The sequence below is a fragment of the Mytilus californianus genome, unplaced genomic scaffold (assembly GCF_021869535.1).
Source record: "Mytilus californianus isolate M0D057914Y unplaced genomic scaffold, xbMytCali1.0.p SCAF_7, whole genome shotgun sequence".
Classification (NCBI taxonomy): domain Eukaryota; kingdom Metazoa; phylum Mollusca; class Bivalvia; order Mytilida; family Mytilidae; genus Mytilus; species Mytilus californianus.
In genome coordinates this window covers 41,843,596-41,862,181 of record NW_026262723.1, presented here as the reverse complement: position 1 = coordinate 41,862,181, position 18,586 = coordinate 41,843,596, and the positions used below count along the sequence as shown (strand labels likewise).

The window sequence follows — 18,586 nt, the reverse complement described above, 5'->3', positions numbered from 1 at the left end:
TGAATTCATATTAAATTTTTTGCTTTTGTGCAATACACTATGCTGTTGCGAATTGACCCCCCTCAAACAAACAAAATAATTAAAGTCTGAAATGAGAAAAAATTGTCCCCCCCCCCCCCCCCCCCCCCCCCAATTTTATTCAACCCCTCCCCTCCCACCTTTTCAAAAAAAAAAATCTTTCCCTCAAGATATTGTCATAATCTCAATTCAAATTTCCAATGGAGTTTGCAACCATAATTACCCATTTAAATACATCATAAATGTCTTAAAATAGAAAATGACATACATAATCATGGCTAAAATTAATATTCCTTAAGGTGGTACCAAACAACTTGACTAAAATTAATTTGGCTCATTTAATTTTCTTAAAATTTTGACAAAATATTTACTTTGACCCTTTGACAAAAATATAATAAAATGCTCCGCTGGGCGCAGCTTGATACGACTGCAGAGGTCGAACCCTGAACAGTTGGGGCAAGTATGGACACAACATTCAAGCTTGATACAGCACTGAATTTGGATTGTGATTAAATATTTGACACAGCATACGTTTCTGACACAGAATGAATGTGGTCTAAGAACTTAAATTTTTTTAATTTACCTATTCAAACCATATCATTATTATTTGCTTTTATATATAAATCAGAAATAACCAATTTAAAATGGAAAATTATTTTAAAGAAAAAAAAAATCCCTCCCCCAAATTTTTTGAACCCCCTTATGATTCATCACCCCCAAACTCAATCCCAGCCTTCCCTTTGTGGTATGGTACCTTGCAGTACAATTTCAGAGAGATCCATACACTTACACACAAGTTAGTGTCCTGAAACTAGAAAAATGCTTGTTTTTGCCCCCTTTTGTCCCCTAATTCCTAAAATTTTGAGGCAATTACCCCCAAAATCAATCCCAGCCTTCCCTTTGTGGTATGGTACCTTGCAGTACAATTTCAGAGAGATCCATACACTTGAACACAAGTTATTGTCTGGAAACTAGAAAAATGCTTATTTTTGGCCCCTTATTCCTAAACGTTTTGGGCAATTACCCCCAAACTCAAACCCAGCTTTCTCTTTGTGATATACATGTAGAACCTTGTAGTACAATTTCATAAAGATCTATACACTTACACACAAGTTAGTGTCCTGAAACTAGAAAAATGCTTGTTTTTTGCCCCTTTTTTGTCCCCTAATTCCTAAACTTTTGAGGCAATTACCCCCAAAATCAATCCCAGCCTTTCCTTTGTGGTATGGTACCTTGCAGTACAATTTCAGAGAGATCCATACACTTGAACACAAGTTATTGTCTGGAAACTAGAAAAATGCTTATTTTTGGCCCCTTATTCCTAAACGTTTTGGGCAATTACACCCAAACTCAATTCCAGCTTTCCCTTTGTGATATGGAACCTCGAAGTACAATTTCAGAAAGATCCATACACTTCCACACAAGTTAGTATCATGAAACTAGAAAAATGCTTGTTTTTTGCCCCTTTTTTGGCCCCTAATTCCTAAAATTTTGAGGCAATTACCCCCAAAATCAATCCCAGCATTCCCTTTGTGATATGGAACCTTGTGGTACAATGTCAGAGAGATCCATACACTAACAGACAAGTTATGTCTGGAAGTTACAAAAAATGCTTAAATTTGGCCCCTTTTTGGCCCCTAATTCCTTAACTGTTGGTACCATAACCCCTAAAATCAATCCCAACCTTCCTTTTGTGGTATTGAACCATATGGTAAAATTTAATAGAGATCCATACACTTAAACTAAAGTTAGAGTGCGAAAACTAATGTGTCTTCGGACGACTACGACGCCAACGTCATACCAATATACGACCACAAAATTTTTTTGGGTCGTATAAAAATTTCAAAAAACTTGAACCACACACTTTATCGGAAATATTTCATTGGATATATAGCAGTTTGACAAACACTAATTTTGATCATTGAGAAGCTTAATATTTCCTTAACAATAGAACATGATTAAAACGTTCAGCTGATTTTTCTCCCTGTAGTGTTATGTACCACCTTAATCAGCATTTTAAATAGTAACTTCTAAAAATAAATTGACAGCTAATCACCTCAAGTCAATACAAAATTTCTTTATACATAATTTAAAAGCAGTGTAAGTGAGGTAATCCAAACATAACATTGTACTTTTAAGTGATTGTCCATTAACAAGGAAACCATTGTTTTTTCCCCCTTTTTTGCCCTTAATTCCTAAACGGTTTGAGCCATTACCCCCCCCCCCCCCTCCAAAAGCCAATTCTAACCATCCCTATGTGGTATGGAAACTTGTTGTACAATCCATACACCGTTCCACAAGTTATTGTCTGAAAACTAGAAACATTCTTATTTGGGCCCCTAATTCCTAAACTGTTAGAACCATAACCCCCAAAATCAATCCCAACCTTCCTTTTGCAGGGCTCGACAATAACGCTTGTCCAATTGTCCGGTACCAGAGGAAAAAAAGGTCGGACAAGTAAAAGCTATATCAAGCTTGTCCGACGGGACAAGTAAAATTATTCTGCAGAAAATAAATTTAATCCAACTTTGATGAACAAAGTAATTATAAACAAAAAACAAGAAAAGAAGATAAAAACAAGTATTAATTTGACATGTTTACTTGCAATCGATAATTTAAAACTGGTTCTTTGTCAGTTACTTTTTAACAGGTTCTCGGAAACCAGTCTTACTGATCCGAATATGCTGCACTTTGTAGATAAGGTAACTTTACAAGACAGTTTCTCACCAGCTCGGAAGCGATTCGGCTCCAAGTTTAATAGACAGTTTGGCACCGTAGGAGACATATTTAATAGACATAATTAATAGACAGTTTGGTAACGCAGGAGACATTTTGGGACCAAGACAAATCAGTACCTCGTTTTCCTACCTTATTCTGTTGCTTCATAATAAATACCATACCGGTAATTTTTTTAGCAAAAATATTTTTTAAATAAAAATAAAGAAATTATTTACCATAAAATTAACAAAATCATATTTGATCATATGTAGAAAAAAAACAATACTAGTACTTGCAATACGGTGACCTATAGTTGTTAATTTCTGTGTCATTTGATCTCTTGCAGAGAATTGTGTCATTGGCAATCATACCTCATCTTCTTTTTTTTATTGATTGCCTTTGAATCAACTTTTTTTCAACTTAAAAAAACAGGATACAAATCCAATACATTGGCAATCCTATCAGACGGTATCTCATGTGCAGAGTCTGATGAGACTTTGGGATTGATGAAAACTAGAACCTGAGTCCTGTGACATTACTAGATTCAGTTGTTCTCGACTCATATTTTTTAAAAGTATTGCAAAATATATGTTAAAATCAAATTCTGTTCTTTTGTTTTAATTCAATCAACTTAAAATGCAAAAAAGGTTATTATTAAGATGTTTTTTTTGGACAAGATACAATTTCATTCGGACAAGTAAGTTTTGGTATGTACTTGTCCTACTGGACAAGTTGAAAAAAAAGTTATTGTAGAGGCCTGTTTTGTAGTTAAAAACCTTGTGTTTAAATTTTATAGATTTCTATTTAACTAATACTAAAGTTACTGTCCGGAAACCAAGTGTCTTCGGACGACGACGTGATACCAATATATGACCGATATCACTGCTTGATAGAGTTCAGAAACGAAAAAAATTGCAATTTTCCAAGTTATATAGGGTATAACTCTAAAAAGGTTAGTGACTTAATGCCCAAATTCAAAGTTTTCGTTCTAAGCATTATGCATGAGTTTCATAAATTTGCATGAGGCAAACTTAAGTTAGAGTGCAGAGTGAAAAAATTTGCAATTTTTCAAGTAATAAAGGGCATAACTCTATAACAGTAAGCTACTCACTGCCCAAATTCGAAGTCTGTCTGAGAATTTTGGTTCTGAGCATTGCGTTTGAATTTCATAAAATTTATATGAAGCAAACGCAAGTTAAGACTGTGGAAATGAAAATGGGACTGATGGAACTACAGATAGAGGCAAGGGTCAAGGATAACACTTAATGCCCTCTTCATCTATGGCGGGAGGCATAAAATAAACATATTTAAACTTTTGGTATTTAGCTGAATTTTGTCTTAGATCTGCTCCTAATAACCTCCTGACATCAAGCAACAATCACTTTTTAATTAAGACATCAAATTTTTAAATTGTAATGTCAAATTTTATGGAAACTTGTGTGATTTTAAGTAATGGTGGACAAATTTGCATACAGGTGTAAATACGTCTATACTCATTAGTCTATAGGGTTACCTCCCAAGATAATACACCAATCTTGAGTTGTTTTTTATGAATGAGTTGGGTCAATCAGCATAAATTATGTCATAGAACAATGGATTTATAGTACTTCTTACTGTGGTGTAATAACATAAGCACTGTTACGAAGGAAATGTACAGGAAAGTGCACAAATAGACCTTTTCACTATTGGAAATCTGTGCGGCTTGACACAGGAATATGCGCCTCTTTAACTATTGACGTCATACAACAATCACTTTTCCATTGTGGCGTCAGATATTTTCTATTGTGTTGTCAAAATTTTACGAGAACCTTTGTGATGTCTAGTTATGGCAGACAAATACTGAAATACTATCAAATATGACAAATAGCGATAAGGTGTATTGGAAAAGTCTTTACAGCAAAGCTGCAAATAGTTTCAAAGTATGAATATTCAGTAAATATGACAAACAAAGAGACATCTGATAAACATAAGCATTAAGAAATCTTTTCCTAATGCTTTACTGGCTATTTTGGTAACTTAACGTCTTAAGAATTTAGTAAAATTTGTGGTATTTAGATCTACCAAACGTAGAACGTGCGCTTTCGAATTGCGTTTTCATCGTCTTGAAATGAACTAGCATAGAAATGTTGCTTCTGTAGTTAACCCTCATTTTGTGATTTTTTTAAAATAAAATAATACCTCTTTAACAAATCAGAAATTAAAGGTAAAAAATTTAGTTCTTGTTCGCCGGTATCCCCCATTTCCAGGGGTGGCAGAAGTAATTTCTTAGTCGTGTTTTCGTACAAATCAGATGTGGTCTGAAAAGCCAAGGGATTACTATTAATTTTTAATTAATTTTTATCACTTTTTCATAATTATTTAAATCATATTTTTACATTAACATTAAAAACAGTCTATTTTTATTACTTTAAAACTTAGACGGTGTCATGTGACTTACCAAAATAGACAAAATGGCGACCTATGAATGGTTTGTTTCCTCCCACAACTTCCAAACCGGTTAAAACATAAAAACTATCATTTAGCGGGGATGCAGGCACATATTAAAAATATTTAATTCATACTTGCTTCTATCCAAAAACTGTATGAATCAATAAACATTCAGAATACCCCACTTCTACAGTTTTTGTTTGGGGCAAAATTTTTGTCCCTATCAGGATTTGAATAGACGTATTTACACTTGTATGCAAATTTGTCCGCCATTACGTTAAATCACACAGGTTCCCGTAAACTTTGACATCATAATTCAAAACATTTGACGTCACAATTAAAAAGTGATTGTTGCCTGACGTCAAAGGGTGATTCGGAGTAGATCTAAGGTCATTCCGAGGCAAAATATAGCTAAATACCAAAAATGAAAATACGTTTATAAAGAATTTCTATTTCTTTCTGATATATACCCTCATTTTCCAGAGGCAGTCTAAATTTCCCATCATCCCGAACGGTCTCTTTTACAGGACCTACCTATTGTATTTGTTGTTAATCTGTTCTTGTCCCAGACATGCATGAAATATTTACCACTGGACGTTAAACAAACATCAATCTTTTAATTGGTGTAACATAAGGAATAAATGGCAAGTCATCATTTGGGCTAATGTAGTCAAAATTTGGGCTAATCCTCCCATTTATAGCAAATTTCAGGTATATTTTTTTAGGTCAAGTAGGATATACAAATGTATGAGATTGTAGTTCCATCGAAGATTAGAGGGTTTAATCAGTTTATTTGTACATAAGTTGACAGGTGTCAGGTTCAATTTTCATATACAGAGGTGGACAGTTTAAAATGTCAACTGATAAAAAAATACCATCTTTTTAATATCATTTGTATATTTTAATATCTATAAAAATAAGAAGATGTGGTACAAGGTCTAATCTAGGATTTTGAAGAGGGAGACGTTTCTCGTTTCAATAGTTTTGAATATTTAATCCGAGGATGTTCAAAGTCGCTGTTGTATATATTTCATTTAAAGGTCGACAGTATTAGTCCTGGGTCGTTTCAAAAATCTTGATTTTCCTTGTCAGTCGCCATTTTTGTTTACCTGTGCGACTTTTCTCCCTTATACCTATTTTGATAGCGATTTTACTTCGCTATGAAGTCAGTCGGCCAGCGAGTTTTAGCGATATCATTTTCAAAATTCCTTGGCAACTTAAATCGTCATTTCACCGGCAAGATTATAGCCTGGTGGTATGATTGCCAATGAGACAACTCTACAACAGAAACCAAATGACCTAGAAGTTAGTTACTATAGGTCACTGTACAGCCTTCAACAATTAACAAAACCCATACCATATAGCAAGCTATAAAAGTCTCAGAAATGACAAATGTAAAACCATTCAAACCAGAAAACTGACAGCCTGATTTATGTACAAAACAAAATACAAAAAACAAATGTGATATATATATACAGCAACAAACGATAACCACTGAAATATGGGCTCCTGAAATGGGACAGGCACATTTCAGAATGTGGCAGGGTTAATTAGTGTTTATTCATATGTAATAAATGGCATTCTGCTTATAACATGTATTGGCCATACAGTGTCTGCTCCCTGTTCATGACGGTGAGGTGAAATGGGATTTTGAGCAAGATGAGTCTAAATAGCACTAAATAATTTTTTAAACTATGTGCAGCATGCAGGTATAAAACAGCTAGGTCAAGATATAAAAAGTGCTTTCAAATGATTGTTCTCTTAGATTGGTTGTGGCCCTGAATTAAAGCTACCAGCTTTGTTAAAACTGTTAACTTGTGCATGCGATACTGCCTGATCTCAACTGTAAACTCATTTCCAGTAAATGGTGTAAAACCAAGTTCTTTCTTTATCAAACTAACACGCTTTTCAAATGACAGAATTTTAATACAGATTATATTTTAAAAATTATTTTTAAGTGATATGTGATATATTTTATATCAATTTACAAACACTAGTATTGATATAGACAAATTTTATCTGTAATAAACCTGTACAGGTACAAAAATTTAATTAGCCCAAATGTAAACTTGACCCCAATTTGAAAATATTTAGCCCAAATGATACCATAGGCACCCTTTCGATTAATTTACCCCAAATGTCTTGCACCCAAGATAATAGCCAAATGCAATAGTAGTATCTATGATGAAGATCAGTGGCATCCTTCTTCTGTGAAAAAACCCTAGTCATTTATCATGATTTAGTTCCCGAATGCTTTAATGAAGCGTACTTGATATTAAAAGTTTATATACAAATATACAACGAAATGTGTTTTACTTAAATATATATGATTGTACATAAATTTTATTTAAAGGTTTCCAAGGCCTAGAAACTATGATATTGAAAGAAACAGAGAACGACTTGATGGTGAAGAACCTTCTTCTCATCCATTGAAAGCAATAACTGTAAGAAATATATATTTAGGTTATATATATGTGGTAAACAATATTTTGTCACTGTTATAATCATGTAATCTGTCCTAAAATTGATATGATTATTCAGGGTGTAAATATTTTCACTTATCTTTCATGAAAATAAGTACTCCTTTGTACACATTAGTATGGACAAATCACAAAAATGATTTTATCACAAATTAAAGTACAACCATGCAACTTGTTTTCTTCTTCTTCTTCAACAAGGCTTCATCACTGAAGAATACATGTTGTTGTATATGTACGATTTGCATATAAATAGGTTTTGAAAATAAGTCCAGAGAAAAATTTTAAAGGATTTTCTTAATTTTGACTTATCATTATAGGTTGTAGATGTCAAAAAGACAGACAAGAAAGGCACAACACAATCAAAAACTGAAAAGAAACCAGTTTCCAGTTCAGTAATAAAGGATCCCCTGAGTTCCATGTTAGACCCTCTTAGTGCCTCATTAGAAGGATCAGATCCCTTATCACAGATGTCATTATCATCATCCTCATTGCCTACTACAGGAAGAAAATCTAGTTTTAAGGTAACTGTTTTGTGGATTCATTTAATTTAGTGGGTACCAATTTTAGTGGATTGAGGAAAAATTGTATTTTTGTGGATATTTGGTTTTTCGTGGATTTGCGAGTCTGTATATACAAGCCTATAGAAAATGAATACTTCATTGAACATTTAAATTTGTGGTTCACGTTAACCCACGAAATCAATGAAAATTGGCATCCAACAAATAATAATGAATTCACAGTAGTTAGAAACACTATATCATAGTAAGATGTTTCTTTTGTAATCTTTCAAAAGTATTTAAAAAAAAAAAAAACTCTTTATAAATTTTATGCGTCCGAAGGGCTTCTCTGGATTTACCTGCACCAGGAACGCTCAAAGCTGAATATTCAATAGCCAAGGATGTTTATATAAGAACCGAAAACAGTTGAAGAGCTATATGACTAAAAAGGACCTAAAAATAATAGCTAAATTCATCAATGGTCAACTTTGCCTGAGGAAGTTGAAATTGTAGTTTCTTATTAATTTCTAAAGATTTCAAAAATTCTTAAGATTTAGATTCTGATTAGATAAAAGTATGATTTATCTACTTCCTTATTATATCATTGTGATTATAATTACTTAGCATAAATTCTGGTTATCATTATAGTAGCTGATTTGGTTGTAATCAAATGAATTTGAATTGTAATAATTTTGATGCTCATAATGTTGATGGCTTTTTTCGTATGGTTGAAATGATCAGTGATTATTTCAAGGCAGTGGTGAGGTGTTTTGTTCTATTTACTTATAAACATTCATGTTTGAACATCTTAAAACCACCATGAATTTTAACCACAGGATATATTAAGGGGGTATCCAACACTTTGACTAAAACACTTTTGTCTCAATTTTCATAGAATTTTGACAAAATATTAACTTTGACCAGCTCACAAAAATATAATTTGAACCACACAATTTACAGGAATTATTTCATGGTATACATAGCAGTTTGATAAACACTAAGTTTGATCACTGAGTGGTCTCTTTATAAATAGTATTTGATTAAAACGTTCAGCTCATTTTTAAGAGTTAACTCATTAACAGGTCGTCTGTACCCCTTAATTTGAAATAGAAATTTCTTTCATATGAAAATTATACCAAGAGGAGAAAAATTATTGAAGGTTCACCAAAAAATTATTTTTGTTCTTCAACTAATTTTAAAATCAGACATGCTCTGTGGAATAAATAACAATTAATTCTATGTTGAATTAATAATAATTAGTTTAGTAGTGCTTAACTTATGGTTCAGACACTTTTCTTCACACTGAAGACAATATATTCTGGATTTCTATTTGATTTTATTATGTTGTTTGCTTGGCATATCATTGGTGTGCATTACATTTCAAAGCAACTTTTTTCTACTTGTTTTCCTTATTAAAAAATCAATTTGCATGGATCTTGTAAGTCCATGAAAAATTACGTGTAATACTTTTTGTTATGGGTCTTTCATTGTTATTTACTGTTTTCTTGTGTATTGATATGTATTACACTTTTGTGGATCTATACTTTTGCTATTCAGTTTTAAGCGTTTTTTCGTTCAAAAAATATAAATTTATCAATTTATGCTAATAAATTGCCAATACATATTTCAGGAATCAGCAGAAACAGATGGTTTAGATGAAACATTTGAACCATGGAGTGTAAAGAAATCGTCGATACTTACAAAATATTCTACATCTGAAAAATTATCAATAACCACAAGCTTCCTATCATCCTCAGATAAAGAAAAAGGTAACATGCTTAAAAATACAAATATTAAGTTATGTTTATAGTCTGTACTTTTTGTGAGATACCATGCATCTAAAATGGCAGACTAAATGCAACAAAACAAATCATGTAGGAGGGAATTTTGTAAGTGGACAAACCTTTGTTAGCAGTGATGATTCATACAAGTATTTGGTCATCTTGATCTGTATTCCATGCATGAATGAATGTTGTCTTTTTGTGTGATAGGGACAAGATCTTAGTAACTACAATTCATAGAGGAATTATTACCAATGAGCACATGATAAATAGAAATGAACGTCCAAATCAAAAATAAGGTCATCGTCTTAGCCTTTTCTCAAGAATGAGTTTGGATAGGTTTTACTCTAAAGTCACAAAAAATTTTACTAGAAAAAATACTTGTAACTCGATCAAGAACATTTCAGTATAAATTATCACTTTTTATCTTAAGATTGTTCACAAAATAACTTATACATGTATTGCAAGTCATAGAAGAAAGCAACTACAATGTCTTAGAGAAGTCATAAGATTTTATCACTGGACAAATAAGATAATTATGACTCAGATAATGATAGAAGCAAACTAGTGGGGGGGGGGGGGATAAGCTTTGTTTCCACTGCTCCATTTCTTTATTAATGTTTACAGTTGCAATGAGACCACAAACTACCACAACTGTTACCGACAAGGTTAGAAACAGACTGGAGCAACTTGATGATTTTGAAGAGGTTGGTAATTTAGATTAGGTTTTTAATCTATATTGATCTGGAGGAGTTGGGGAGGTAGGCTCTAAGTTCTTAAATTTTCTCGTAAAGAAAGATGTTATGTGAAGAAATGTTTTAGAATTAAAAAATAGCATATTTCTTAAATAAAACAGTTAAGGATGCTTACTTGTCTGAACATTGACATATGGTAAAGATACTACTTTGCAACGTCACAAGTTTGCATCCCAGAATTCCTGTTGTACTTTTTATCTATGTTGTATCTATTGTTGAAGACTATGTTGACCTATAGATGTCTTTTCTGATTGCTTGTATTGTAGGGTTGCTGTCTCACTTAAATACACCAACTTGAATGTAACTGAAATGAAATTTGTACCTAATCTGTTTTTTTTTCTTGATTGAAAAGTCAAAGTATCATATATGTAAATTTTGTTTATAAAGCTTTTAAATTTACTTTAAATTTTCATAAGATTATATGGGGCCTCAGTGACTGAGTGGTTTGTTTATCTACTGTATCACTAGCCTGTCAAACACTGAGGTTTTGACTTCTAGCTTAGATGCAATTGACTATAATCTTAATTGACTAGGATTACTAGTTTTTCTGCTGAAGGCTGTGGTTCTCTCAGTCCAGCTTCCTCCACCAATAAAAACTGGCTGCCACAAAATAGCCAATAATGCTGAAAAAGGTGTTAACACCAAAAATCAATCAATCTAAAAAATTATCATTCCTAAATCATTATTAAGACCTTTACATTTACATCTGGAAGAAAGTTTTATCACCTGTAACACTTAGAATCAACTGAAGACAGTAGATGTATAACAGAACTCTGACTCAAATATATTTATTGATTTTATTTTATTAAATAGTTATTTTGAAATATTTTTTCAGGGCTCAGTTCAAGAAATGTTGAATTTAAGTCAGCAGGATTATGTCAACAGAATAGATGAACTGAATCAAGCATTGATTGATGCTTGGCAACATGACCAAAGAGTTAAAGCTCTCAAGATTGCAATACAGGTATATATTGTTGTCTTATAATAAAAAATATCATATAAACTCCCAAAACTCAGTACCATAATTGTCTGTTTGATTGACAGGAATTATAAAAAAGGCATTTTAACACAATTTAAAAACAATACAAAATATATGAAGAAGCATTGAAATCAAACAAGTTTCTACCAACTTTTTCCTCTTGAACAAGAAAAATCCAATGAAATAAAAACAAAAATACTGTTTATCAGGAAATTGTTGTATTTACTAATGCAATTGTAGAACTAGGAACCAAAGAGTTGAAAATTGGTATTTACTGCTTCTCCATTAAGCAGGCTAATTTAGGATTGCATGTCTTCATGCAGACCTTGTAAACGAGGATGCTAAAATTCTGGCTCAGCATGTCAGTCCATTAGTTGCATTAAAAAAAAATCTCAATAATTTCTGAATTTACAATATATATACATAATATAAACATTTTTTTCTTGTAATATATAAAGCTGAAATACAACTAAGAAATATTTTTAAATGATGAAAAAGAATTAAAACATTATACGACTAACAGACTCATAAAATAACTATAATAGGGAGCATAACTTCTAGCTATTTTATTTAAGCAGCATTGACTTAAACACCAAAGTAATTTGTAAAGACACAGGCAGGTCAAAGATCATGGTTAGAGTATTGCCCCTTGGAATAATTGATTATTTGGAAAATTGCATCGTTAGCCCTCTCGTTTGTACAATTCGTGCCAGATTTTTATGAAACTTATATCATAGGTTTATATTTTAAAACTGTTTTCTTCATTTTTCAGTGCTCTAAATTGTTAGCAGATATATCAGTTTTACCATTTTATCCCAGCAAGTTTGTCCTGATTACAGACATCCTTGATACATTTGGTAAGAACAAATAATTTAGATCAAAGTACCCGGTAAGTGCTCTTTTTATTTCATGTTTAGATATATATATATAGAAATCTTCAATCAAGTTGAAAAGGTTACTTTATTTTTGTGTCTGAGTGGTCTAAGTTGTTTTGTCTACAATAATCACTAGATTGTCAACACTGAGATGGTCAGTTTGAACCCCTGTCATGGCAGGTCCGACTCTGATCTTAATAGACTTGGATTGCCAGTTTTCCTACCTAAGGTCTGTGGTTTTCTTGGTGCACTCTGGCTTCTTCGATTAATAAAAATCTGGCCACCATAATACAGCCAAGAGTGCTGAAAGTGGAGTTAAACACTAACAATAAATCAATCAAGTGAAACGTTTCAGATGCATTCAGTCCTGTTTCCTGATAATCACAAAATGGATTTTGGATATGAATAAAAGGAGATGTACTGTGTATGTAAACTTAAAACAAAAAAAGTTAGAGGTCACCCTAACTGCTTTCAAAAATGAAGAAGTGACCATACAATATATGAAGCTCTAGATTGCCATGAGTCTAGAATTCAATTCATCAGACAATACTTATGATCTTTCATCAGCACCAAATTATTTAATTATAATTAATAAAAAGCATTAGGATGTAAAATATAAACAATGACTATATTGACTTGGCACAGTCACATTAACATGTGGCTCTGTTACTTGTGTTGTGTATTTTTGTTATAATTACACCTTATATAAGAAAGCCAGATTTTGATTGGTTGATAGCCAGTGTATTTTTCATATATTCTAATATTTTTTCCTCATTTTAAACGAATTGGCCTGTTTTTCACCACTGCCGGTGAATTTGCCTCAAATACCATGGTATTTGGCATTTTGGATATTCCTTTTTTACCCTCTCCAGCATTTTCCCGCCAAATTTTTTCAGATATGACGTTACATAAAAAAAACAGCTAACGCGTACTAGTACATGTATAATTCCCGCGGTTCTATGATAATATCCTCTTATCCTCAAAATTATGTATAAACATGTTAATGAATTAGTTTCAATCCAAATCTATTCGGTGTAATTAAACAGATATATCATGTTATGGAGGGGTATTTGCGAAAAATACCAGTCTTGGGACCGAATTTCCCTCGCCTAGCAGCTGGGGAAATTATACAGTCCGTTGACTGGTATTTTTCGCAAATACCCCTCCATAACATGATATGTCTGTTCAATATTACATGACATGGGTGTTAATAAAACTTTACAAACAAATAAAAATTCTTACAAAGGTGTGAATTTTATAAAGTTTAAATCTACTGGAACCCTTCATATAATGAAATTGAATTATTAGATACAACATGAGTAGCTTTCTTTACTGTGCAGATAAAATTTGACTGTAGTTCTATTTTTTGTATTGCAGGAAGACTTGTATATGACAGACTAAAAGAGAAAGCAGTCTACATACCTGCTGGTAGTGGAGTTCCTCTTAAACTTCCAGGTAATATATCCTTTAGATATATATTTTGATCTATTTTTCTAATAAACTGAAATATTGAAGGGAATATTGCATCTTGCTACTTCTGTCTTGGATAAGTTTAAGGTAAAACGTGCAAGGCACATACATCTTTTTGAAGATTAAGAAAATAAGCTTTATAATCAATATATATTTTTTTATGTTTTTTTTTTTTGATAAAAAATATATATGCATAAATGATTTTTGCCAGTTGATACACAGAAATTAATATTAGTCTAAGGAAAATCATTTTTATCATGCAAAATAATTACATATTCATGATATTTATACATGTTGCATTCCAGATAATTTTACTCCTGACCAAGTGCCTGAGTCTGCCAAGGAGACCTGTAGAAACTGGTTCTTTAAGATAGCTTCCATTAGAGAATTAATTCCCAGATTTTATGTGGAAACAGCCATATTAAAATGTTACAGTTACCTAAATAATCAGTAAGTAGGAGAAGATTAATAAATATTTAATTACAGAACTACATACACTTTTTTCATGGAATATATCAAAATATTTTGTGCAGAACAGTATTTATAGCTGTCAATAGAATACCAAACAATTTTTTGTGTCATTTAAGGTAATTGTGGTCACGAGGTAAATGAGGAGTGACTCTTTCACCAAATTTGTAACTTTGTAATTATACATTAATTCTATTGATTTATTTCACATAGTTTTAATTTATCCATTTTAAAGAACTTTTCCCCTTTAAGGGTGTGAATGAAAGAGTTGTAGAAGGCTGCACATCAGTAAATTGCATCCAGCTGCTGCCAGTCAGACAGTAATTTTGTTTAGATGTAAAGCTTTATTTCTATTGAACGTCTGCTATGAATGTAAGATGAATATTAAAAAAATTTCTTTGTTGTTAGGGAATATACAGATGCCATAAACAGATTATGTGTTATGACCAGAGGTATAGGCGATCCACTGGTAGCTATTTATGCCAAGTGTTACCTCTGTAGGGTAAGTTAGAAGAAGTATAAGTAGTTCAGTTTTAGCTTTAAATGCCAAGTATTACCTCTGTTGGGTAATTAAAAAGAAGTATAGCATGTCCACTTGTAGCTTATTTTCCTCAGTTGGGTAATTAGATGTATCTAGGTTGTTCACTAATAGATATTTATTTAAAGTGTTATAAAATTGAGAATGGAAACTAGGAATGTGTCAAAAAGAAAACAACCGACCAAAGAGCAGAAAACAGCCCAAGGCCACCAATGGGTCTTCAACACAGCGAGAAAATCCCACACCCGGAGGTGGGCTTCAGCTGGCCCTGAATCAATAATGTATTAAAGTTCAGGGAAAATGGACGTCACACTAAACTCTAAACTAAACATACAAGACTAACAAAGGCCAGAGGTTCCTGACTTGGGACAGGCGCAAAAATGTGGCAGGTTAAACATGTTTTGTGAGATCTCAACCCTTCCCTATACCTCCAGCCAATGTGCAATATACCTATTTAGAGTAATAGAAAATGTGTAGAGATGACAGATACAGGCAGATTGCTCATGAAAACATCTAAACTTTGAGATTCAGGAATAACTATAATTTCGAAGGAAATGTACTTTTATTACTGTATTGCATCTTGTCAGTTGTGTTAAGGTCTTCAACATGAGCTAATGCTTTTTTAGCTAGATTATTATGGTCTCTAGTATCAACATAAGTAGGATTCTTCATTTGTATGCCAGACACACGTTTTGTCTACAATGATCTCATCAGTGACATTCGAATCAAAAAAGTTTGAAAGCCAAATAAAGTATGAAGTTGAAGATCTTTGAGGACCCATAATTTTGAAAAGTTTTGCAAAATACAGTTAAGGTAATCTATTCCTGGCATAGAAAAATCTAAATCCTATGTTAACAAATATCAAGTTGTGGATTAAGATATATGCACTTTATAGAAGAACTATAAAAGTGAGAAGTTTAACAGAGTATCTCGCATTTCAGTACATTGGTATGTTTTTTGAGTGATTTTGATTACATGAATAAAGTTATTTTTAAGTAATATTTATACTTCTTTGCAATTCAACCTGTTTCAGAACTTTGTAAGAAGTAAATGTTATATTTTGTGACATGTTATGTATTTTTTACATGAAAAGTTTTATTTGATTATTGAATGAATAAATGATATTTGATAAACTTCAACAATTTATCATATGTTTTTACAGGTTGGCATATTGATAGCACCTAAAACTAGAGACCATATACTACCATGCTATGAAGATTTCCTGTGCACATACTCACAGGTATTATAAGCAGGATTTTTTATAAAAAAAATATTGTTTATAAATAATTAAAAACAGACCACAAACATCTATTAGAACAAATGGACTTTATATGAGGCTGGTAAATACTATAAATGGTGCCTACAATTAAAAAATAGGTACAGTGTACTGGTCAAGGACCAGTTAACGTCACCGGTCATTTTATTCAAAAATGGATGTGTTGTGTTAAACAACAAACTGCTGATGACTTCAGACCAATATTTTTACTTTATTTGAAAATGACCGTTATGTTTAATCCTATCAAAATATCGAAATGCAGAATTTTCTGTAAATTGAACATGCCTTAGGAAGTTACATGTGTGGGGACACACGTGTTCTCCCCAGAAATTTTTGAATTGCAAAATTAAAGTCTATACATCTTTCAATACGGTGTAAATGGTTGATTTCAAATGACATAAACTTAACTTTCAGAGCAGGAAGGAGACTTTCCAAATTAACAGTCAGAGTGGCGATGTGTTTGGTTTAATTGACATACGTTCTTCTCTTCTTGCTACCCAAAAGCAAAATATAACATTAATGTCCTGATAAAATGTAAATTCTATCATTTAATGGCAAGATTAAAAAGTGACAGTGATTGGTCATCCTACCTATGAAAAGAGTAAGTTCAAAAGGGAACATACTTGGTCCAGATTATAAAGTTCAATGTTTAAAGATAAAAAAAATTTTAAGTTAATTAAAAGACATGCGAGAAAGTTGAACAGAATTAATTTTGTCAAAGTTTAATTTTAAAGCGTTGATTTTTACATTCCAAATAGGTCAAAAATAGAGATTTTTGCGAAATTTGACAATATAGTGTGTATTTTAGTCTAGGCGCCATCTTATTAACCATTGAGATGACCTACGAAGACTGCCGACAGTCACATAACCTGATATAAACATAAAAATAAATAGATAGCGACCTCGTGCCATTTGACTTTTCTAGGTCTGTTTGATTTCATGTTATAGGTTAAAAAAATAAGTTAATCATCGTTTTTACCTGTATAAGAATGATTTTTTGTGGATCAAATCGGTCAACGAAATGGTTCACCTTTGTTTCACTTTCAGTGTTGACATTCTTTTCCTTTTAATGGCTGAACACGACTAATACATGCATAACTAATCTCTAGCTTATGGGTTAAATTAAAGATCACATGAATACGGATTCAATGAGGTCGAATTAATTACTTGCAAGTGAATAATTCATCAGCGATGTTTCTTAGCTTATTTTGACAAAATTGAACCAAATTGGCTGCTAAAAGCGAATTATTATTTCCTTATTTCACTTTAATTAATAATTGAACAAAAAAAATCATATTCTAATTTTTTCATATCTCTTAGCTAATGCCCCTTTAACCAGTATATATAAAAGCGGCGAATAAACAGCAAACAGTTTGCCAAATTCAGATTATTATCAACCCATAAAAACTTAAAGACAAATAATGAAAAGAATGCAAAAAATACCTCATAGCATTTCCAATTATTTATAATTTTTAATGAAAAATTTTCTTATGAACATACAACCTGGGTGAAATATATAGCATGAGTACATTGCATTTGCAAATATTTTAACACTTGTAGGTGCAAAAGGATGCTGTTCAAAATACCTTAGCCATGCAGAAAATAGAAATGCCAAGATATCTAACATTGTTTTCGCCTGCCTTGGACTGGCTGTTACAGTGTATAGCCAATAAATCTACAGAAAAAACGCTAATGGATATCCTTGAGAAATCAAGGAAACAATGCAATAAGTAAGTTATTTTTAAAGATTTGAGAGTATAAGTTCAGGAAAATTTTAGCAATGAAACTGTGCAAGGTCAACATGTTACAATTATGATTGTAAAAAGTGGTAAGATTTAGTAAATATTTTCACACACAACTTGAAACTTAAGTGTTTTGCTTACTGCATTGATTAAAATCGGTTAAGAACAGAAATATATGTTTCCTGTGCTATGCCTTCCTACCTACCCTAATCTGAGATTATGAATGCGGTTTTTTTTTTATTGCGAAACTGATACTATAAAATTTTTTCACATCCATGAAATCATTGCCATTATTTCTGAATTTACAATACTTGTTTCCTGCCTCCTGGAAGGTAGGTAGGTAAAATATTGATTTTACATAGTCTATATAGGGTAGGTAGGAAGGCATAGCACAGGAAACATATATTTCTGTTCTTAACCGATTTTAATCAATGCAGTAAGCAAAACACTTAAGTTTCAAGTTGTGTGTGAAAATATAAATAATTGCAATCAGATTAATTAGAATTCACATTTTTGCCAGTGGTCAAGGATTCACAATAATAAATGCACACATTAATTTCTA

General features: G+C 32.0%; 1 protein-coding gene across 1 annotated transcript in view; it reads left to right on the top strand.

Annotated features, from left to right (window-relative positions):
* The first annotated feature begins 5,170 nt into the window (after positions 1-5,170).
* Positions 5,171-18,586, top strand: part of LOC127709464 (VPS35 endosomal protein-sorting factor-like) — a 33,238-nt gene continuing 19,822 nt past the window's right edge. Inside the window, exons 1-12 of the mRNA XM_052215047.1 lie at positions 5,171-5,203; positions 7,517-7,607; positions 7,961-8,164; positions 9,771-9,909; positions 10,549-10,628; positions 11,512-11,640; positions 12,428-12,512; positions 13,908-13,985; positions 14,306-14,450; positions 14,877-14,970; positions 16,169-16,246; positions 17,843-18,012. Coding sequence (XP_052071007.1) covers positions 5,187-5,203; positions 7,517-7,607; positions 7,961-8,164; positions 9,771-9,909; positions 10,549-10,628; positions 11,512-11,640; positions 12,428-12,512; positions 13,908-13,985; positions 14,306-14,450; positions 14,877-14,970; positions 16,169-16,246; positions 17,843-18,012 — 1,310 coding nt within the window. The 5' untranslated portion in view covers positions 5,171-5,186. The remainder of the gene's footprint in view (positions 5,204-7,516; positions 7,608-7,960; positions 8,165-9,770; positions 9,910-10,548; positions 10,629-11,511; positions 11,641-12,427; positions 12,513-13,907; positions 13,986-14,305; positions 14,451-14,876; positions 14,971-16,168; positions 16,247-17,842; positions 18,013-18,586) is intronic.